The following is a 23,615-nucleotide window of genomic DNA, read 5'->3' on the forward strand; positions in this document are numbered from 1 at the left end:
TGTGTGTGTGTGTGTGTGTGTGTGTGTGTGTGTGTGTCTCATGAATAAATAAATGAAATCTTAAAAAAAAACACACACACATTACTTATATACTAAGAGGAAAGACGCACAGCATAAGATGCTCGGTGAGCATTGTTTTCCCAATGAAACTTTTAAACCCCGTGCCGAGGTGGGGAGGGGGGGTCTCCGGGCCTGGTCCCCGAGCGGCGGCTGCTCCGGGCGGCCCCGGGTCACCGCGGGAGCAGCGCGCGCAGGCCCAGCGGCGCCGCGAGCAGGAGCGCGAGCCGGGGCGCGGGCGCGGCGCCGGGGGCGCGCAGGCAGGCGGCGTACGCGTCGAAGGCCACCTCGCGCAGCGCGCACACGTGCTCGGCGCGGCAGGCCTGCTCGCAGGCCGAGGGGTCGTAGCTGACCGAGTTGTAGACGTAGTAGCGCTGCAGCGCGCGGGGGTCGCTGGCGATGCGGCCCAGCGCCGCGTGCATGGAGCGGGCGCCCGCGTCGGGCACCCCGTAGGCCTGGGTCAGCCGGTACTCGAGCTCCCAGAGCGGGGTCCCCTGCGCGTTCGCCTGGCTCAGGTTCACAAAGTAGGTCACCATGTCCTGGAGGGAGGGCGCGGGGGAGGGCAGGCCGTGAGCAGCTGGCAGCTTTCACCCCCACAATCCCGCACCTCGCATTTGCCCCCAGATTCTTTACAGCTCCCACAATGCCGGCCTTTGGTTAGCATTTCCTACTTACCGGGTAGGCCCGCTGTGCCGATGAGGTGACTGACCTTATGACCCCCATTTCACAGATGGGCAAACTGAGGCCTAAGTGGTTAATTCATTTGTCCAGGGCCCTACAGGTGTTTAGTGGCAGGGGCGGGGTCTGGAATCCAGGTTGCTAACCCCGCGGCGGCCTCCGCATGTTCTGTCCCAGGTACCCAGAGAAGCTCAGTAAATATTTACAGATAAAAAGCCACTTGAAGAAGCGGGATGGGGTGCCCGGCTGAAAGAGGTTGTGGAATTGTGGTTGAGGAGGGTTTGGGATCACATGTATCTTCAGAACTAGAATCTGGAAAGGTTGATCTGTTCCCTGCTTTCCACTTAACTTTTGTGGACCTGCCTCAGGTCACTAGAAGTGGGGTAGGAAGAGCTGCCATGTATGGATGGCAGCTTCCCCGTAGGCACGTTACATTATTTTAGTGGGTCCTCTCCAAACCCTGTGAGGTACTGTTACTCCCGTTTTACAGATGTGTGGAGGCGGGAAGATGTCAAAAATGTCATGAGTGCTGGAGCCAGGATTCAAAGTCTCTGACTCCCTCCCTGAGAAGGATGTAGGGCATGTTGGGGGTGGGGGGTGTGGGGAGCCAGCCTGTGATTCCTGTGCTGAGGCCCTCTGAGTGCCCATGTGGACAACAGGCCACACTCTTGAAAGACGTCAGACCTCTCCATGCACACTGACTCTAGAATCAAGGACCTGACCTGGCTTACCTCATCCAGTCCCTAGTTTTATTTATTTATTTTTTAAGATTTTATTTATTTGTTAAATAAATAAGACAGACACAGAGAGGCAGAGACACAGGCAGAGGGAGAAGCAGGCTCCTGCTGTAGGGAGCCCCGTGCAGGACTCGATCCCAGGTCTCCAGGATCACACCCTGGGCTGAGGGCGGCACCAAACCGCTGAGCCACTGGGGCTGCCCCAGTCCCTAGTTTTAAATGTCCTCCCTCAACAACTGGATTAAACCTCTACACCCGCCTCTTCCTGGGCATCCAGCTGGAATACCCAGCTGCCTCCTCAGCTCAGACATTTTCACTAAGACACCATTTAGACCTTCCAAAGTAAACAGGTCCCAAACCAGACTTCTGATCCTCCTTCTGAAACCTGCCCCCCCCCCCACAGTGATCCCATTTCAGTAAAGGGTGGCTTCACCCTTCCAGGCACCGAGGCCAAAGCCTTGACTCCTCTCTTTCTCTCACACCCTCATCCAGCCACCAGCAAATCCTGTCTTCGCGGCCTTCAGCCTACATGCACAATCTGAGGCATCTCACTGCCCCACTGCCACACCCTGGCCCACACCACCGTCTTCTCTCAGTGGTTATTGTGGGGTCACCCCCTAACTCATTGTCACCCCCGTTTCTGCCCTTGCCCCCTACAGCCTGTTCTCTGCATAGCAGACAGGGTGATTTTGTAAAATTCTAAGCCAGAATATTTGCCCCAAACCCTCCAGATCCAGAGTCCTAATCATGACTGACAGGATCTCGTCCCTCCACTCTCCCTTTGGGGCCTTCCTCTGCAGCCACAGACCTTGCTCTTCCCTGGCACACCATGCATGTTCCCACCCAGGGCCTCTGACTTGCTCTTTCCTCCACCTTCCCCAGATCCTCACCTGGTTCCCACCCTCAATTTACTCAGAATTCAAATGTCACCCGATTGGTGGCACTCCAGTCCCACCGACCTCACAGCATGCACGTGCATGTGCCACACACCCGACAACAAGCCCGCTTGCCTCCTCACTCTGCTTTGTCCTTAGTGCTTCTTTCCATGCCATGCTTAACTTTCCTTTATTATTTATTGTGTGCCTCCCGTAAGACTGTCAGCTGCAGGAAAGCTGTTCACTTATCTATCTCCTGAGCCCAACCTGGCTCATGGTAGATGCTTATAGTACATTTTGTTGAAAAAGTTACGGAATGCTATTTCTTTGCCATTTCAACAATCACAAGCAGTTCCCAGGAGATGAGGGATTGCTTGATGAGTTAGGAGCCTGCTTTGGCTGAGGCCTAGTCGGTGCAGGCATGAGGTAGGCAATGGGCATGAGGTCATACTGTGGGAGGTCTTGAATACCAGGCCAAAGGGATCCAGTTTATCTGTGGGCACTGGGGAGCCACTGAAAGTTTTTGATCAGGAGAGAGACAAGTGCTTTAAAAAGATTAGTGCCTTCTGTAGTATGGAGTAGATGAGCTATGACAGGGCAGGGCTAGAGGTAGGAAGGCCACGTAGGAGGCTGTGATCTGGGGTGAAGGGAGATCTGGGGACCAAGAATTGACCTGACTTGGTTGCAGAATTTGGAGTGGCTCAAGGGTTCTAAACCCGAATTCTAGAGGAGAGTGGATCAGCTGGAAGGAGTTAGGCAAGACAGTAATACATTCGGTCCCTCCCCATCCTCCCGCTCTGGCCCCAGCAGACCCAGGGCCCCTCACCTGCAGGCTCAGTGTGGCTCGGTCGTATTCAAATACCCGGATGCCTGGATTGTTGGCCCCGTTGACCACGCCAGGTAAGGTGGTTTTCCAGGGGGTGACTCCAGGTGTAAGGAACATGACACTGATGGGGGCACCTTTCAGGAGAGAGATAGCAGGCCTGAGAGCCTGGCAAGAGTGGGAGGGGGTGGGCTGGCAGCTGTCCTCCTCATCGAGTACCTGCATCATCATAGAACATCCGGAAGCTATCGGTGTGGTGGTGCCCGAAGAACTGCCCTGCGATGACTCGATGGTGCTTCCCGACCACCTTCAGGTATTCCGCATTGAAGCTCTCCCGGAACCACGCTTTGTTCCGCGTCTTCTCAAAGAATCCCGGGGGCACGTGGCCGACAATGTACACCTGCAAGGATGGGGTGGTCCAGGGGGCTCAGGGATGCTCAAAGCTACCCCCAGCCCCCTCCTGAGGCAGATTCCAGCACTGAGTACCCAGCCATGGCTTTCCCCCATGTGGTTCCCACCTCTGTACTTTTGCCCGTGCTGAGCCTGCCACCTGGAGTACCCTGCTCTTTTACACAGGCTGTGGCAAGGACAGAAGGAGCGCCCTCCCGGGCCAGGCTGATGAAGGACCCTCCATGAGCTAGGCACCTCGTGCGAGTGGCTGAGGTCGAACAGGGGTGGGAGACGTGTTCAGAGTCCACCCCAGAGAGGTAGCAGGTGGAGGCAGGAGCCTTACCATCTCCTTAGCTCGGGATGCGTTGGTCAGCACCTCTTCCAGCCACTGGAACTGCTGGCCGGGGTCCACCATGCCAGCTGTCTGCTCGTTGTTGCTGTAGTACAGATTGGTGTTGAGGACCACGACTCGCCCAGCGCCACTCAGTCCTGGCAACTTCTCGGAATAGAAGGCGCCTAAGGTGTCACAGCCAGAGAGCATCTGAAGGGCCGGCCCCCTGCCTCTGATGAGAACGCTTCTGTGTCCCTCCCCATCACTCCCACCTCCTCCCGCCCTTGCATCCCCCTTCCCATCGTCCCCATGGGAGGGGCATGTGAGCAAGACCAGGGGCTCTGGAGGCCCGCTGCCTAGGCTCAAGTCCTGACTCTAGCACTTATTAGCTGTGCATCTTGGGAAAATCTTTACTTCACCTCTCTGGGCTTTGGTTTCTTCCTTTCTATAATGTGCATGACAATAAGATGCATTTGCCCCTGCAGATCCACCATCAACCCTGTTCACTCAACTCTCTGTGGAGTAAATCAGCAGGCCTCTGGGCGGGTTTGACCAGTGGGGACTGAGGACAGGGAAGAGAGTAGGCCAGGGTCACCTTGGGCTGGCTGTGTCTCTGGATCAGTGGTTCTCAGCCACAGATTTTTGTCCCCCAGGGAATATTCGGCAGTGTCTGGAGACATTTTTGTATTGGCAATGGAAGGTGTTACTCGTATCCAGTGGTTACTCATATCTAGCATCCATGAATCCCCTAAGCATCCTACAATGCATAGGATGGCCCCCACAATGAATTATCTGGCCCAAGATGTCCCTCGGGCCAAGGGTGGGAAACCATGACTGAACTGGAGGTGACCGCTGCCCCTTTCATGTTTCCGTAAGGAGTTTTGGAATATGCTGAGAGTAGTGCCTGGCACCAGCAAATGCTCAATAAACATTCACTTATGATCCCCAGTGCCGTGGAGAGCATGGGCAGTGGAGCCAGCCCTGGATTCTGCTCTCAAGTAGGCCACCTCTAAGCTGGCTGACCTTGGCCAAGGGACTCGACATCTTCGAGCCTCTGTCTCCTTTTCTGTAAACTGGGGATAAAATCAGTACCTATTTCCTGGGGTCGTTGTGAAGAGAATTCGACCAGACCCTGGCAGACAAGTAGATGCTTCTAGTTGCAAATGGTGCTAGTACCTTGTTTGAAGAGAGCGATGGATTCCTTACTGAGCCAGGGTGTCCACAGTTCTGCTACCTGATTGTAGATGTTGTTGTTTCCTGGTGGGAACTGATTTTTAGGGTGAAAGTCATGATTTCCCAAAGCAGCGTAGACTTTGGTATCTGGGAGGAAAAAGAGACATATAAATATATTTATGTGAAAGCGCTTGGGGGAATTAGTACTTTTTGCCCTGCCACTGGCCATCAAGAACCAAGGGCCATAGCACAAATACAGAGACAGGCAGAGAACAACATTCAGTACAATCTGGCTCAACATTGCTCAGATCTGGGTAGGAAGAACAGTGAGTTCTCTGATTCCAGCTCCTAACCCCATTCCCAGAAGAAAGTTTCCCGCTTGGAAGGAAACATCAGAGGATGAGAAGAAAGCTAGAAGACCTAAATGATCGTCATATCCCTTGTGAGCCCCTGGGTATTGTGAGCTGCTTGTTCTTATCAATTCCAGGTCCATTTCCTGGTAAGGAAGGGGTCTGGTTCACTCTGGGAGCCCTAGGAGTTTCACACATTCGTGATTCAACAGGTGTTTATTGAACACCTCATGGGTACTGATGCATAGCCCCGGGAACCAGGCACCCATTCCTAGTCCCAGGGACCTTGCTGGGCTATAGGGTTGACAGGTATTGAGTTAATAGAGGTGTGAGGGCTGTCACAAAAAGGGAAGAGCCACTTTCTGTGGAAGTGTGCAATGGAGATTGGGGGGAAGGGGGAACAGGAGTCAGAGGAGGAAGTGGCTTGTGGATGACCCCTCAGGGAGGGGAACCCATCAGAGTCACTTCCTCCTTGCCAGGAACCTCATTCCTGCTTTTATTTTACGTCTATGTCTGGCAAGTAGTAGTTGCTCAATAAATATTGGACAATTAACCAAAAAGTCCTCTGAGCTCAGGGCAGGGTTGTGCCCTTTCATGAGCTTGGCATTCCCCAGGGAGTGACCTTGAACCAATGAGGGAGGCTGGAGCCTCTAATTCCCACTTGAGAAGTTTTCACAAACTTTTTGCCCCACGGAGCCTACAAGATCTGGGAGCGCTGAAAACTCTGGAGAAGGAGGAGGTTGTAACATTCCCATCAGGAATCGTTGCAAACCCAGAAGCCATCTCCATAACGGCCCGGAAAAACCTCACCCCTTTTACATACATGCCACTAGCCGGTAGCCCTTAAGAATCCATTTAGAGCAGCCCGGGTGGCTCAGCGGTGTAGCGCCACCTTCGGCCCAGGGCCTGATCCTGGAGTCCCATGTCAGGCTCCCTGCAATGGAGCCTGCTTCTCCCTCTGTCTGTGTCTCTGCCTCTCTCTCGCTGTATGTCTCTCATGAATAAATAAATAAATTAAAAAAAAAAAAAGAATTCATTTAGAGGGACACCTGGGCTGCTCAGTCAGTTAAGATTCAGACTGGATTCAGCTCAGGTCATGATCTTGGGGTCATGCTCAGCAAGGAGTCTGCTTGAGATTATTTCTCCCCCCCCCCCATGCTAAAATATAAATAAATCTTGAAAAAAAAAAAAAAAAGAATCCATTTAGAAAAAACACAAACCCCTGGAATTCCAAGGACAGATGAGAAGAGAAAGAAGCTCTCCCCTTCTTTGCTGCTGCTTTGTGCTGGGCATGGTGAGAAGCCACCCTACATGCAGAAGCACAACCTGGCATCTAGCTCACAGCCAAGTTCCTTTGATAGCTCCCTCACAGTAGACCCTCGGTAAATACTTGTTGGCTAAATGAGTGAGTGGATTGCTTTACTGAATCCTCACAACAACGTACGGGATGGGTACCATTATTTTCCTCCTTCTGCACAGACAGAAAATGGAATCTCTGGGGCATGGCTCCCCTGGAACTGACAAGCCTGAGTCGGGAGCAGGCTCGGTTTGCCTAGTGCACCTGTGCACACCACTCAGCCGTGCTGGAGCAGATGGGCCAGCGCTCACGGTGACTCTGATGGGAAATGCAGGTAGTAGGCACATGGCAGGAAGATCACATGACACATGATGTGGACCCTAGATATCAACTTCCAGTCCCTTCCTCCTCTCTAACAATTTGCTTTGACTTCTCTGTGATTCAGCTTATTTATAAAATGGAGAATGTTCTGCATGGCCTGTGTTGCTATAACTCTCAAATAAGATAATACCTCATTTCAGTGCTTCTCCTATGTTCTTATTTTAACGTCCCTGCAGGTGGGCTGTGACTTACCCCTGAGGCCATGAGAGAGCGCCGTCATACCTTAACAAGCATGTTTTTCTGAGCAATACCTAAAATAATGAGGCATGTTGTGGTTGATGGCATGTTGGATATTAGGAAATTCAATAAAAATGTGCACATGTGTAATAAACTACAGGATCTTCTAATTGACATCTGCATGTGAACTCATAGTAATGAGCATGTAAAGCATTTTCTTGTCCACTATTTCCCTTCTATTCCGGAAGCCCATGTGGAGCAGAGGAAGGAGTGCTCAGAGTTGGATCTGAGTTTGAATCCCTCCCTACAAACTGACTAGCTTTGAGCCCCAGGTGCCTTAGCTACACATCCAGACAACTCTGCACGAAACGATTCAAGTCCAGGGAAGGAGGTGGCAGAGAGAAGGTTGCCTCGAGGACAGATGTGGGATGGTGACAGCAGAGCAGGGCCCCTCCTACAGCAGCAGCGGGAGTGATGGATAAGAGTGGTGCTCAAACCAGGATTTGTGTCGCTGCCCTTGGCACGTGACTTTGACCAGTTTACTTGACTCCCAGGGCTCACATTTCTCACCAGTAAAATTGAAATCCTGATAGCACTTCTCTCCAGGAGCATCACGACAATGAAGGAGCCACAGCATATAATATTTTGAGAGCAGTGCCTGCCACTTAGCACTCAGTACATAGACACATGTAGTTACTGCTGCAGCGATGACTTATTATGATTAATCTATATCTGGGTCCTGGGGGTCCGGGAGTAAGACCTTTAGAGGATGTAGTGGTGCCCCAACTCGGAGGAGGTAGGGCTGGGGGCTAGCGGGCTGCTCTGACCAGCCCCCAACTGGCAGCCTGAGAGCCTGAGTCAGTCCCCAGCACCCTGTGTTTGGCACAGTCTGCTTAAAAACATTTTGGGGGGCCTTTTGATGGGGTGTGCAGATCCCGCTCTCCTTGTCAAGTCCCATGGGACTGCCTCCCTCATCACCCACAGGCTTTGCCTGCTTTCCTGGGCCCTGGAGACCTTGGGAACGCCAAGAACAGCACCTTGGCTGGAAAGGAGCATCTCCCAGAGGCCCCAGGAGCCGGGGTGGTTTGAGGGCGGTGAGTGGGAGCTCCGGGGCCAGAGCAGGACACAGGGCTATGTGCCTGAGTCCCTGTGAGACCCAGCAGGCCACCGCGCCTCCATGCAGCTGCAGGTGCTCTGGGAAGGGCTGTGAGCCCGTGTAAAACAGGCTGGGGCAGAGGACTGTGAAGGTCAGGTGCTCCCCTTAATAGGAATCTGCGTGTAAACACAGGCCGGGGATGGCTCGTGTTCCTCGCAGGGTTGTCTGAAGCGGAGGAGCCATCGATCACTGTGAGGAGCCTGGCCAGCAGCCAGCATGGTCAGTGGTTGAAGGTTCTTTCCCCACATCTTACCGCTGTTGCTACTCCACCTTCTGGAAATGCTGGGGTTGTGGGGGGAGGGTGAAGGGGGAGCACGAGGGCAGGGTCTTACCTGGAAAGACCTCTCTGATGAGCCTGGTCAGGCGCCCCACAATTCCCAGCACGGCTGCTTCTCCCAGCCTCTCGTTGGGCACATGAGGGGTGTCATCCCTGCAAAACACCACCGAGCCAGTTTGGTGTGGGCAGCTCAGAAGGGGCACGAGACAGGAAAGGGGCAGCTCAGCCATGAGAGATGGGCTGTGGAACTGCCCCTCAGACACCCCCTGTGAGGCAAGGGCTGGCCGGGAGGCAGGGGTCACGCAGGGCAGAGTTCAAACCTGGGCTCTGCCGTTGACCTGCTGTGGGTCACTATTACATAATAATATTAACCTACAAGATCTGGGAGCGCTGAAAACTCTGGAGAAGGAGGAGGCTGACTGCTTAATCTCTCTGAGCCTCGTGATCTGCAAAATAGGGGTGATAATGGTACCTACTCCTAGAGTATTTGTGAGATTTTTAAAAAGGGCAAGGGGAGGATATTATACATATAAAATGTAGACTCGTGGAACCACTTTCTTCCTTGCAAAGAGCATATTTCCCAGGCAGCTATCCTATCTTGAGCTCAAATAAAACTCTTCTCCTTTCTCTTTAAAAAATAAATAAAAATAAAGTAAAATAAAAGAATAGTAGCTGCTAGGTTGCAGTTAATATTATTATGTAAAGAGGGAAGCTTGGGGGTTCCAGTCCCATTGGCAAACCCCCAGGGACCTTGGGGTGGAAGAGCCATCTCTGAGTCCTGCTCTGTACCTCAAGGGTCCTAAGGAGTTTGGAACTGGCTTCAGAGCTTAGAGTTCATCCTACTCTATGGACAGATCCAGGACCTGCCCCAGGACCATTTAATCCCCTGTTTGGCCCTAAATACCTGCCTCCAACTCAGAAATGCACAACAACGGGTGCGTGGATTTCTCAGTCACTTAAGCATCTGACTCTTGATCTCAGCTCAGGTCTTGATCTTAGGGTCATGAGTTCAAGTCCCACATTGGGCTTTAAAAAATTGCACAGCAAGGGCAGGGAGCAAGGGAGGAGTAAGGGGAAAGGTGCAGTGTGGGATGGGTAGGAGCCCCAACAATCTAAAGTCTGAAGACCTTGCTGGACCCAATGGGATGAAGCAGCTGCTGCCTCGATAGCCCCCACAGAAGTTAATTAGCATAGTAGTACTGATACTGTTACTAGCAGCTCACCCTGGCTTGCTTTGTGCAGGGATGTGTTGTACCTACATCTCCTAATTAGTTATCCATGATAGCCCCCCAGCGTGGGTTCTATTGTTAGTCTTATTTGACAGATGAAGAAACAAGGCACAGAGAGGTGGAGAATTCTGGGTAAGTTGTGGAACTAGAAAGTGGTGGAGGCTGGCTCGAGGCTGTGCTTACCCTCATTACACCCTGCTCTGTCTCTGACACCCTCCCTAGGGCCGCAAGAGGCACCTATTCACTCTGGCCTCCCTAGGGACAGGCCAGCAGGTCCAAAAACAACAAAATTCACCACCCCCTCCCCTTTTTTTTTTTTTTTTTTTTTTTAATTTTTACTTATGATAGTCAGAGAGAGAGGGGCACAGAAACACAGGCAGAGGGAGAAGCAGGCTCCATGCACCGGGAGCCCGATATGGGATTCGATCCCGGGTCTCCAGGATCGCGCCCTGGGCCAAAGGCAGGCGCTAAACCGCTGCGCCACCCAGGGATTCCTCCCCTTTGTTTTCTAGTTTGGAGGATCTAATTCTTTCTTTTAGAAAACACTTCCAGTTTCTACAGCCTACCCCTAAGAGATTGCAACTCGCCCAGAGAAGTTAAACTTTTTAGAAATTGAATTATAAAAGGTCCCAGAGGTCATCTCATTCAACATGATACACCTCCTCTAGGTGTCAGAGATTTCTCGGAAACATGATGTTTCTTTCTTTCTTTCTTTCTTTCTTTCTTTCTTTCTTTCTTTCTTTCTTTCTTTCTTCTTTCTTTCCCTTTCTTTTTTTTTAAGATTTTAATTTATGCAGGGACCCCGACGCAGGACTTGATCCCAGGTATCCAGGATCACACCCCGGGCTGCAGGCAGCGCTAAACAGCTGTGCCACCGGGGCTGCCCAACATGATGTTTCTGTGGAAGGATGTGAATATCCCAAAGCAGTCGCCTTTCCCAGAGGAATCATGACTTTCAGAGTGTTACGTGTTCCTCCCAGGGTCCCTCCTTGGAAAATCCAGAGGCTGCTGGAGCAAGATCCCTTTAGGAGGGAGAGTTCAGGGTCACAGCCTGAGAGCTCACTCTCTTCTTACGCTGGTTCCTGAGCCGCCCAGGCCCCTCCTGAGACACTGTCACATTTCTGAAGTGTCCAGCCTTGCAGCCTCCCGCTGCCGACCACAGGGTCCATCTGGGGGTCATTCCCAGTCATTCCTACACCACACCGGTGGACAGCTGGGGGCAGGATGGGTTTGATCCTGTCCTGTGCAAGTGTCCATGGAGGCTGGACAAAGGAGCAGGAAGTCAGAGCACCTGCCAACCTTCCCCCCTAGCTCCCTGGTTGCCACTTCCTGTGAGAAGTCCTCCCCCAACCGGCCGGATGGAGTCAGGTGCCCTGGAAAAGCTCCCACACCCCCAGTGCTCCCCTCTTTCCTGGCAGGGATATGATGGTCCATGCGTTTGTCTGTAACGCCCACAAGACCGGGAGCTCCAGGTTTCTTTCATCTCAGCTCCCCAGTGTCTACCCAGGGCTGAGCACCAGACAGGCCACCTGCCAAGGGAGGGAAAAAGGAGCCGGGACCATGAGTGACAAGGACAGCCAGTTCTGAGGGAAGCTGGAGGACTCACAGCAGCATCCTTGGATGAGGAGCAGAAATGGAGTCTGGCTAAGTAGAAATCACCCCACAAGCTATCCTCAGCAGAGCAGTGCTCTGACCGGTGAGAACCCCCAGGGCCAGGGCAGCCAGGGCACTTGGTCCCAAAGCCAGGACCACTTTCAGCCCCCCTCCCTTCTTCCCTCTCTTCATGTGGATCTCTAGGGCTTAGAGTCCCTAAACCCTGGTGGGAATGACCCCAGTATTCATCCCCCTGACTTAAAATCTAGGAGTTCCCGGGGCACCTGGGTGGCACAATCTGTTATTTTTTTTTTTTTTTTTTTAAATGTTTATTTATTTATTTATGATAGTCACAGAGAGAGAGGCAGAGACACAGGCAGAGGGAGAAGCAGGCTCCATGCACCGGGAGCCCGATGTGGGATTCGATCCCGGGTCTCCAGGATCGCGCCCTGGGCCAAAGGCAGGCGCCAAACCCCTGCGCCACCCAGGGATCCCGGCACAATCTGTTAAGTCTCTGATTCTTGACTTCAGCTCAGGTCATGACCTTAGTGTCAGGGGATCAAGCCTCAGTGTGGGACTCCACCCTGGCTGGGAGTCTGCTGGGGGTTTTCTCTCTCCCTCTCCCTCTGCCCCTCCCTCTACTTGCGCTATCTCTCCCCCTCTCAAATAAATAAATAAATCTTTAAAAAAAAATAAAATAAAAGCCAGAAGCTCTCCAGATACCAGATGTGCCATGACTGCATCCCCAGCCTCAGAGAGGTGCATTCTGCTAAGGCTAGGAGACACAGAGTCAAGGGCACAGGCTGTGGGGCCAGCCAGGCCCACTGTCCCTTGGGCAGGTCGTGCCCCTGGAGCCTCACGTGCATCCTCTCTGAATCGGGAGTAAGGGGGACAGGGTGGGGAGGGGGCCAGGCCAGCAGGTGGCACACAGCAGCGGCCCAGTGAACTATAGCCCTTGTGACTGCTCTCACCCAGTCCAGAGGATGAAGTCTGGCTCCGGCTCAATCTCTTTCATGGCGTAGATGGAGGAGTTGATGAGGACCCAGGGGGAGTCACAGAGGTAGTCACCCCAGGGGCCTGCGTTGGGCACCGGTTGCGAGCCAGCCGATGGGCACACCTGGAGGGGGTCTTCGGATACCTTGTAGTCAGGGTCAAGGTGCAGGTCAGATATGTGCCAGAACTTCCCTGCAGGGGAAAGGAGACCCTCTTGGATGCTGGTACCTCCCTGAGCCTAGACGGGGAGGAAGCCCAGGAGGGGTCCTGAGCTGGGAGAAGAGCTGCAAATGTGAAACGAAGTCTCCTCAGAAGCCAGGGTTCAGAGAGAAAGAGCCACATGTCTGACCTTGCCCTGTGACCTTTGACCTTTCCATTTCCCCACCTCAGGGGACCCAGCAGCACAGGAATTGGACTTCATGACTCTCAAAAGAATCCTTTGGGGCTTCTAAGCAGAGTGCTTATTTGAAAGCAAAGTTTGAGGAGTGTCATGGTTAAGCACTCGGTTAGCACTCGAGCTCTGGAGCCACCTACAAGCTGTGTGACCTTGGGTGACTCGCTGCACCTCTCTGAGTCCAGAACTGGAGCCAGATCTTCTCAGGCTACAGGGAAATATATACAAAAATCTGACCTGGGAGAAGGTTTATAGCACCAATTGCATAGTAAGGTCTTGTGAATTAATACCAGCAAAGGCCTGGGGAACGTGTGTGGAGATGGAATTCAAGAGTGCTGGACAAGAAAAGGAGGAACACAACTTCAGATTGGGCTGAACTTCTTGTGTGTGTAGTGGCTAGCAATTCTGAGTGCAGCTGGGAGTGGTCCACTGAAACTTGGCCTTGCTTCCAACCGAGGGTGGCTAAAATGTCCAAAATCTTTCAGCATGAGGAGTGCTTGCCTGGCTCAGTCTGAGGAACATGCGACTCTTGATCTCAGGGTTGTAAGTTCAAGCCCCATGTTGGATATAGACATTACTTAAAAATAAAATCTTAAAAAAAAAAAAAAAAAAAAAAAAAAAACCACCACTGGGTGGTTCAGTGGTTGAGCGTCTGCCTTCGGCTCAGGTAATAATCCCGGGGTTCTGGGATCAAGTCTTGCATCGGGCTCCCCTCCCTTCAGGAAGCCTGCTTCTCCCTCTGCTTATGTCTCTGCCTCTTTCTCTGTGTCTCTCATCAATAAATAAATAAAATCTTAAAAAAAAAAATCTCTTGGTGTGATGGAGAGAAAGGAATCCAAACAAAGAAACAGTTCCCATGGGGTGGATTTGTCATCTGAACCCAACACAGGGCCTTAGATAAGTAGTTACAACAATGCTTATTGAACAGGTTTAGGCGCTGCCCTAAATTCTGTGTTTTTGGCTAAGACTAGGGTGAGGCCTGGGACTTCCTCCCCATCCATCATTGCTGTCACTTCCTCCTCCATTTCCTGTATCACTCAGTGTTGACAGTCATACCCCCAGCCCTGCCCCCAGCCCAGCAAATCCCTGCCTGGGCCTGGGAGTCCTAGCTTCCCAGGGTTGCCTTCAAGGTTGGAAAGCCGGGGCACCACCCAAGCCACAGGACACTCAGCGTGGCTCTAGGAGAATTGGGAAGGCAAAGTCCAGCCCCTGATCCTCTCTCCAAGACTTCTCACTTCTCCTTATCTAAACCTGGTCCCAGGAAAGGATCAGAAGCTTATTTACATTAAGGTGCAAATGACTGATTAAGTAAATCATGATCCCTCCCAAGGTCATTCATTACACAGTCACCACAGCCCTGAAGGTACAGTTGACCCTGGGACAGTGCAGGTTAGAGGCACCAATCCCCATAGTCAAAAATCTGTGCATAACTTATGACTTCCCCAAAATGTAACAGTAATTAATAGCCTACTGTTGACCAGAAGCCTTTACTAACAGTGTTAGCCGACTAACACATATTTTGTATATATATTATATGCCGTATTTGTACAATGAAGTAAGTTAAAGAAAAAATGTTACTAAGAAAAATCCCAAGAGAAAATACATTATAGTACTGGGTTTATCAAAAAATCTGTGTATTAGTGAACCTACGCAGTACAAGGTTGTGTCGTTCAAGGGTCAACTACATTGATCATTATCCCAATTTTGCAGATAAGGGAACTAAGTCTAAGATGTCAACCTTCTGAGATGACACGGTAAACGGTGGACGGCGTGTGGTTCTCAGTGTTCTCCCAGGAAGATGTGATTGCTAAGGGGGTAAAACCAGTGTCTTTCTTTTGTTATTATTATTATTTTTGAAGTAGGCTCCATGCCCAATATGGGGCTTGAACTCATGACCCTGAGATCAAGAGTTGGATGTCTACCGATTGAGCCAGCCAGGGGCCCCAAACCGGTGCCTTTTTTTTTTTTTTTTTTTTTATGTGTCTTTTTGTAGACAGCCTATGCCTGCTTGTTTATTTTTTACCCAAACTGAGAGTCTTTGTTTATAATTGGGGGAATGAAAATTTGTCATACAAATTGTGATTAATATATGCGAAATTACTCCTACGGAGACAAAACCCCAAGCCAAAGAAACTAACTGCCCCATTTCAACTAGTAAATGGGCAGAGTTGGTGGGTTTTCCTGAGCCCCTGCACAGAAACTGAAAGGGGGCGCACCTGCTTCCAAGCCTGAGACCCGCTGGCCAGGTCAGATGCAGCAAGAGGCCCTTCGCCCTTCTCTCCAGAGTGTGGTGCCCTGACTTCCTCCGAAGGCCATGCAGAGACCATTCCTGGGCCTCAAGCAGACTCCTTTCTCAACTAATCTTAAACAGTGAGCGGTTCTGCCCCTTTGATGTCAGCCCTCAAAAAACTCAGTGAATGTTGCTTCACTTCAGAAAGTCCTTGTCTGCTGACAGGCTCACAGGTCATCAGCTGGCAGGTTCCCTCTTCCCACAAGCTCCAGTCTAGTCGGAGCACAGAACTGAAACTCCTTCCAGCCTCCCCAGGAGTGACGTGTGTGTGCACGTGTGTGTGTGTACGTGCCCCAGAGGCCTCCCAGAGCTTCCAGGAGAAGCTACGATAGTGGACGGAATAGCACGGAGAGCAGAGGTCTCCACCTCCTTGGGCTCTGGTGGCTTCATTATGGAGGTAGATCACCCAGACCTCACACGGAGCAACTCAGCCCACTCATTCACCTCGCACAGCCTTTTGCCTGGTTCCTCTGCTGCCTAACCCAATCTTCCCCAGGTCAGTGATCCCACGGCTGCTTTCTCCTCCCCACTCAGGCCTCAACTCAAAAGGTCACCACCTCAGAGAAGCCTTCCTTGACAACTTCTTCTCCAGTCCCACCCCTCACCACCCATCTGGTCACTAGCTATCACCTCCTTCACTTTTATTTTCTCCAGAGCGCTCTCACGTAATGAAATTATCTCGCTGACTTGTTTATCATCCATCTTCCTTGTCTACAGTGTCAGTGCCATGAGAGTGTGTGGCCTGTCTTGTTCATCTCTGTGTCCTCGGCACCTAGAACAATGCCTGGGGTGTGGAAGACGCCCAAACATGTATTCAATGAATGAGCGAGACTGTGGGGAGGATGAGGGGACTAATACACACTCAGAGAATGTGAGCTAGGTGCCCTTCACACGCTCATCTCATTTCATCCTTGCAGCCATTCTGTGAGGTAGGGTTCTTATGCCCATTTCACAGATGAGGAAACTGAGGTTCAAGCCCAGCCCTCTCTGACTCCAAAGCTGAGACAAAATGTTGACTCAGCCTCCAGAAGATGGCTTTCATAAGACACACATGTTGCCCATAAAACAGTGGGAGCCACAGGCTTCTATGGAAGTAGTCACAGACTATGAGGAATTAAGCTCAAAAACATCATGGAGAAGGTGAATAGAAGGACCCTAAGGGAGGTGAGTTATCTGGTTTCCAATGCAGGCTCCTCGGTGTGTTGGCTGAGGATTCTGACAAGCTGGTTAGCCTTGCTGAGCCTATAGGTGCTTGACATCTGGCCCGCTTGTCTGCAAGCAGCAAATAAAATAATAAAGAGAAAGGGCTGGTGGAGAAGAATCCCGATACACCTGCTGTCCCTGGCAGTGACCCCTGGGGCCAGGAGAGACTGGGAAGGTGTGGGGAATCAGGCACTTCAACACTTTACTCTTAGACCAGAGTTCCTCAGACTTCACTGGGCAGATGCCTCACCTGAGGGTCCCACTAAAATGAAGAGTCTTTATATATCCATACTGCCTGAATCTTTTACAGTAAGAAAGTATTCATGAGTTCCTTCAGTTTTAGGAAAAGCTGTATCAGTCTTAGCTGTCATTATTGTTCATTAACCATGGAGACTATGAATAAATTTGGTACCAATTACAGCGAGTGGTTGAGAGCACGGAATTCCAGCTCCATTGCCCACTAGCTATGTGAGCATGAGCAGTTCTGTGCTTCAGTTTCCTCATCTGTAAAAGGGGGACTACAGTGCCTCCTACCTCTCAGGGTCCATGTGAGGGTTAATTGAGATACTGCCGAGGCACTCAGCACTGCGAAACAGCAGGTACTCTGAATTTGATTGCGGGGGGGGGGGGGGGGGGTGTCCTGCAAGTCCCCCTTTCACCTTGGGAGGGAGATGGGATGAGGGGGGAGTGGCTGCAACCTTCCCCCTGTCACCCCAGAGTCCCCTTAGCTACTGTCCTCTGCAGATAAAGTGCAGATCCAGGGCCAGAATTTGAAGCAGAACAATGTGAAGACAGATCCTGTCTCCTCCTGGATGGCCCTCCTTGAGCAAAGGGCTGGTGGCCACAGTCCTCCCTCTAGTTTAAAATTTGAGAGTTCAGGGAGGCACCCGGATGGCTCAGTCAGTTGGGCATCCGGCTCTTGGTTTCAGCTCAAGTCATAATCTCAGGCTCGAACCTGAGATCAAACCCATGTTGGGCTCTACGCTCAGAGTGGAATATGCTTGTCCCTCTCCCTCTGCTCCTCCCCCTGCTCACTTTTTCCCCCCTCCTAAACTAAATAAACAAAATCTTTAATAAAATAAATTTTGAGGGATCCCTGGGTGGCGCAGCGGTTTAGCGCCTGCCTTTGGCCCAGGGCGCGATCCTGGAGACCCGGGATCGCATCCCATATCGGGCTCCCGGTGTATGGAGCCTGCTTCTCCCTCTGCCTGTGTCTCTGCCTCTCTCTCTCTCTGTGACTATCATACATAAATAAATAAAAATTAAAAAAATAAAAATAAAAATAAATTTTGAGAGCTCAGTTCTGCTTCCCATCCCTGGGCAGGCAAAACAGTCTCCTGGTCTTCCTTCTCCATCACCAAAGGGTCACCAGGCCTCCTTGTCCACAGGGGACAACAAATATAGGGGCTAGGGCCTTGTAGCCTTGTAAGGGACAGGGGAATGTTTGAGAGCTGAAAAAAAAATGCATTGGCTCCCAAGTTCAGGGAAAAAAACAATACCATCAAAAATCAATAATTCATTTTAAAAACAGTAATGTAGGGACACCTGGGTGGCTCAGTGGCTGAGTGTCTGCCTTTGGCTCAGGGCGTGATCCCGGGGTCCTGGGATGGAGTGCCGAGTCGGGCTCCCTGCATGGAGCCTGTTTCTCTCTCTGCCTGTGTCTCTGCCTCTCTCTCTGTATGTCTCTCATGAATGAATAAATAAAATCTTTTTTAAAAAACCCAACAACAATAATGTATTTTAAAGTTTATTAAAATTATATAATGTAGAGCACCTGAGCAGCTCAGTGGTTGAACATCTGCCTTTGGCTCAGGTCATGACCCAGGGGTCCTGGGATCGAGTCCCGCATCTGGCTCCCTGCAGGGAGCCTGCTTCTCCCTCTGCCTGTGTCTCTGCTTCTCTCTGTGTGTCTCTCATGAATAAATAAAATCTTTTAAAATTTAAAATAAAGTAAAATCATATAATGTGAGATTCTTTAACTATGATGCCTGATAGGGGGAGGGAGACTTGCAAAAATAATTCCTAGAGCCTAAGAAGGTCTTAAACTGACCAAAAGATGAGTCTACCTACAGTTGGAGGCAAGAAAAGGAAGGCAGAAGGACACCTGCCTTTCATTTAGCGCCTAACTGAATGCCAGATGTTGTGCCAAGCACTCTACCCATGCACTCTACTCATGACAAAATTATGAAATATATTCTATTATTGTACCATTTTATAGATGAAGAAAGTGAGCTAGCTAGTGGCAGACCTGTGATTTGCATCGTGTCAGAGTAGAAATGATCACAATGCACTTTACTCTGTCGCTAGCAAGCAGTGTGACCTTGGATATTTAAGGGAAAAAAAAGATCCTTTAAACTTTTACAGCACATTACAATATGTGTGTATGATCTCACTTAACTATCATATTTAATCTCTACTTTATCATTATCCTATTTTACAGATAGTGACATAGAGGCTCAAGATCACATAGGTATTGAAAGGTAGGACCCAGGTTTTCTGGCTTATGGCAGCAGGTTGTTTTGGAAAGGGCATGCATGGAACTTGGAATAAGGGAAATCTGGTTTTGAACCTTGACTCTTCCACATTGGCAATGGCAACTTGAATAAGAGATTTCCCCAGCTGAGTCCCAGTTTCCTCATCTGTAAAATGGGCGTAATGATGACAGTAATAAAGGCGTGGATGAGAGGAGTGATCTCAGATAGAGCCCCTGGCCACGTGGTGGACAAGCCAGCGTGGGTGCATATTCTGGGCCACTCTGTCCCTCAGGCCTCAATTTTTCTTCTTTTCTGGAGCCTCTGTTACCTCGAGCGTAGGATGAAAGTCTTGCACAAAGTTATTTGAAGGTCCTGCTGGTTCTAATGCTCTGTGATTCCATGACTTTTCTCTCTTACCGTGTATAAGCCACATCACAAGGCGATCCTGGTCTCTATTTTAGTCTTTTGCTTTTGACCCTGGGCAATAACCCTCCTCCCCTATAAACTGAGGCCCTCTGAAACACAGAAGCTTCCCTTGTTAAATCCAACATTGACTGACCCCTAGTGTTACGTCCATAGATTGCTCTCTCTTCACATGACAGCCCCATAGGCTTTATTCTTGAGGGAACTGTTTGCCTCCCATGCTGACCCACACCGAAAGGGATTGTCCCTTTCTCTGCAATTAGAAGCTGAAGGATAAACACAGTGCTGCGTAGGGGATACGTGGGAGGAGTCGGAGCCAACAAGCTGGTGCCCCACCCAAGCTCTTGGCTAAGGAAGGTGGAAGTAGAAACCCCACAGTTCGAGGCAGAGCAGGTATGCTTGCTCTCTGACGGGGTGTCTCCACCTTCTCCTGCACTTCAGGAAAGTGTCAGATTCGGAGAAAACTTACAGGTGCTGTAAGGGATTCCTCTAAAATGTAATTTTGTTCTGGGGATCCCTGGGTGGCTCAGCGGTTTAGCACCTGCCTTTGGCCCAGGGTGCGATCCTGGGGTCCTGGGATCGAGTCCCACATCAGGCTACCGGCATGGAGCCTGCTTCTCCCTCCTCCTGTGTCTCTGCCTCTCTCTCTCTCTCTATCATAAATAAATAAATATACAAATAAATAAATCTTTTTAAAAATGTAATTTTGTTCTTAAAGTATAGATAGATACATTCCAGAAAGTCTGGAGAAAAGAGGAAAAAATAGTCCCTATAAAACCCACCATCCCAGGAGGACCCTTCATGGGGCATAGTGTGTAAGGCAGCTGAGAACAGACTTGGTCCTGCCACTTCCTGACTCTGGGGACTTGGGCAAGTGTTGTGCATCCTCTGACTCTCATTTTCCTCATCTGCAAAATGGGTATAATGAGTATAATACCTGCTTTATAGGGACTATAAAAACCAAAGGAGGTTTTTCTTCTTTCATTTTTCAAGTGGGTTTTGAATGAACAGTAGACGTCAAGCAACTGGCACCAGCTTGGGCCATCATAAATCTCAAACCGCCCCCCCCCCAAAAAAAAATGTTAGCTCTTCTTCACACTGACCTCCAGTGTTTCTTGGTTTATTTTGACAGCATCATTTTATAAACAAGGTGAGGTTGTACAGCCTGGGCTCATGTCCTGACTCAGACACTACATGTGTAACCTTGGGGTAGTTAGTTAACTTCCTCAGCGACTTCGATAATCCCTGCTTGACAAGGCTGTCGAGAGGGTATTACGTGAGAACTTCAGCAGTGCCTGGCACAAAACAAGTACTTAATAATTGTCACTATTGTTTTTGGTTTTGCTGAATCGCCTTGAAACTTTTCCACCGGGTGGTTTTACCACAATCCATTCAGCTATTCCATTATTGCTGTCAGGATTTTTCACTACAGTAAACAACACTACAATGAACGTCTTAGTGCATTTGTGGGGAGGGGGATCCTTTCTAACCACTAGGACTCTGGGGTGGCCTCTGAGGCTGCCCGCCCACTGGTGTTTGGATTTCCAAGCAAGCATATTGAAAGTGAAGGACGGAGAGAGTGGGAGATGCTTCCAACCATTTCTGTTCTCCAGTCAGGCTGGCAGGGCCCCCAGGTCCCCAGGGAGTGGCTAGGGTCTGCCTCTTGGATGGAAGGAGGACTGCCACTCAGCCTTCTCCCAGGCAAGTTGCCCTCACAGGGAATGGCACAATCGCAGGGCTTGTCCCCATGATATTTCCGCATTTGGGTCACAGCATTTGGAGCCTAGTCCCTCTCTGGCAATTTGCTCTGGTCTCCTGGCCCCAGGCCCTGGCGTTCCACCTCGCTGGCCTCTGAGATGCCCAGCCATGCATGCAGAGCACTTGGCCAGGGCTCCCAGCTACTCCTGGGCAGTGTCCAAGGGTGTGCACTGACCAAGGCAGTCCCTAGAGGCCACCAGCCCTTCAGGCTCCAGCCTGAGAGAACTGAGCCCCACAGAACAGACAACGAGCAGAGCCCTGAGCCTTTCCCTTCCCTCTTTCATCCTTCTTTCTGCCGCTACAGAAAGGGTGTTGGGTCACCTGTAAGGTCCCATCCCAGAACTCCAGGAAAGGACAACCTAGGATCCTAAGGAGAATCACAGGTCCAGCCTGCCCACTGACTCGTCTTCCACCACAGGGAAATCTAACAGGCATCTCCAACTGGACACATCCCTGATCAAACTGCCATCCTCTCCTCCTGCGCCTCACCAATGACAGTTCTGTCCTCCCAGCTACTGAGACAGAACCCTGGAGTCACCCTGGAGTCCTCCTGTCACCCCCACCATCTGCCAGCAAGTCCTGTCCAGAATCAGACCATCTCCAGCCAGCCCTGCTCCTACCATCCTGGCGAGCCTCCATCTCCTCTCGCTGGAGGATGACAAGAGCCGGGAGGTCTGGCTCGCTGGAGGATGACAACAACCATGGGTCTGGCTGTTTCTCCTTTACTGAGGTGACCAACCCCCCCCCCTCCCCAGTGCGCCCAGGGCTGAGGGAGTGCCCAGGTCACCGAACTCCAGGTGCTAAAAGGAGGCAAATCTCAGGCACAATGAGATAATCTGGTCACCCTGCCTCTGTCCCACTATGGTCTCTTCTCAGTGCATAGCCCCGGGCGCCGTTTAAGCTTACAGGAGTCAGATCACCCCATAGCTCTGCCTAAAACCCTCCAATGATGTTCCATCCCACCCTGAGTCCTCACGCTATCTACATGTTTATATGTGAGCTGGTGCCAGCCCCGAGCCCCACTCCCGTGGTCCCCGACTTCATCTCTGCCACCCACCTTGCCTACCCTGCTCCAGCCACTCTGGCCCCGGGCTCATCCTCACGTGCACCCCCAGAGTGTCAGGCGCAGGGCCTGTGTGCTTTCTGAGCTCTCTTGCTGGAATGATCTCCTGGATGTCCATACAGCTCCCTCCCTCACTGACTCGGGTCTCTACTCAAATGGCACTCCCTGGCCACACCGTAAGTACCCCCAGCCCCACTCCCACCCCTTTATTCTGCTTTATAATTCTCCCGAACACTTATTACTCCTGGAATATCATCCATTTACTTGTTCATGTGTCTTTTGGTCTGCTTCTCCCTAGTTGAAGGAATGCCTCACTAGGACTGGGGCTTTGATTCTTTTCTTTCCTGCTGCATTCCTGGCTCCTAGAATGCTGTGTGATATGCAGAAGGCCCGTAACCAATGTTTGTTGAATGATTCCACAAACCTGCCTGCCACCAACTACCTCTACCAGAGGGCTGGCTCTTACGCATGAACTCTTAGCAAAGTCAGTATCCCTCGCCTGGTCAGTTCCGGCCTCCACTTAAAATCTTCAGGCTCCAGACACCTGGGTGGCTCAGTGGTTGAGCATCTGTCTATGGCTCAGGTCGTTATCCCGGGATCCCAGGATTGAGTCCCGCATCAGGCTTCCTGTGGGAAGCCTGCTTTTCCCTCTGCCTATGTCTCTGTCTCTCTGTGTGTGTCTCTCATGAATAAATAAATAAAATATTTTTAAAAAATCTTTAGAGACACCTGGGTAGCTCAGCAGTTGAGTATCTGCCTTCAGCTCAGGGCATGATTCCGGGATCTGGGATCAAGTCCCACATTGGGCTCCTGGCAGGAAGCCTGCTTCTCCCTCTGCCTGTGTCTCTGCCTCTCTCTCTCTCTCTCTCTCTCTCTCTCTCTCTCTGTCTTTCATGAATAAATACATTTTAAAAAATCTTTAGGCTCAAAGAATACCCCCACCACTCACTAACTCTCTTCCTGACCTCCCTGCTTCCTGCCTTGCTATTTTTAAGCAGCACTTTCAGCATTCTTTGGGCAGCTTCCAGGAGCCACGGATCCCAAGTTCATAGTACAAAACGAAGGCACTTGCAGCACCTACCTGGTTCAGCTCTGGCGACTCCCCAGTGGGCCAGGAAAATTAGCAGCTTGAGCAGCCTCATCCTTGGGGCTCACTTTCTAAGGGAGCCTCTGGATTCTCCAGGAACTGTGGATGACACTACAGGTTTCCTCTCTGGGTGCTTGTGGCCATGGGCCCAAGCAGAAGTTTCCGTCCTATTTCCCTGTGTGCCCAGTCATCCGAGGCACTGCCTCCTCTGGCTTTTCCTCCTTTGCCTGGCAGGGTGTGAGCTGGGCTTGCCCAAGAAGATGCACCAGCCAGGCCTTTGAACTCTGAGGTAGAAAGCAGCACTTGTCCTGCCTGTTCCTCAGAGCACGTCTGTCCAGACAGCAACCAGATTCCCCAGGAAACTGGCCCAGCCCCAATCACTGAGTGGCAAAATCATCTACTTTCC

The 23,615-nt window shown here is 51.0% G+C and overlaps 1 protein-coding gene across 1 annotated transcript; it reads right to left on the reverse strand.

Moving 5' to 3' along the window:
• Window positions 1–230: 230 nt before the first annotated feature.
• Window positions 231–23,582, reverse strand: SMPDL3B (sphingomyelin phosphodiesterase acid like 3B). Its single transcript, XM_025448015.3, has 8 exons — window positions 23,204–23,582; window positions 12,496–12,709; window positions 8,758–8,855; window positions 5,068–5,211; window positions 3,904–4,076; window positions 3,390–3,570; window positions 3,174–3,307; window positions 231–596 (listed from the first exon to the last, which is right to left on the reverse strand). Exons 1-8 carry the CDS (start codon window positions 23,262–23,264, stop codon window positions 231–233), a joined length of 1,371 nt encoding a protein of 456 aa, XP_025303800.1. The 5' UTR covers window positions 23,265–23,582.
• Window positions 23,583–23,615: the final 33 nt, after the last annotated feature.

This window comes from Canis lupus, chromosome 2, assembly GCF_003254725.2.
Source record: "Canis lupus dingo isolate Sandy chromosome 2, ASM325472v2, whole genome shotgun sequence".
In the NCBI taxonomy this organism is placed as follows: domain Eukaryota; kingdom Metazoa; phylum Chordata; class Mammalia; order Carnivora; family Canidae; genus Canis; species Canis lupus.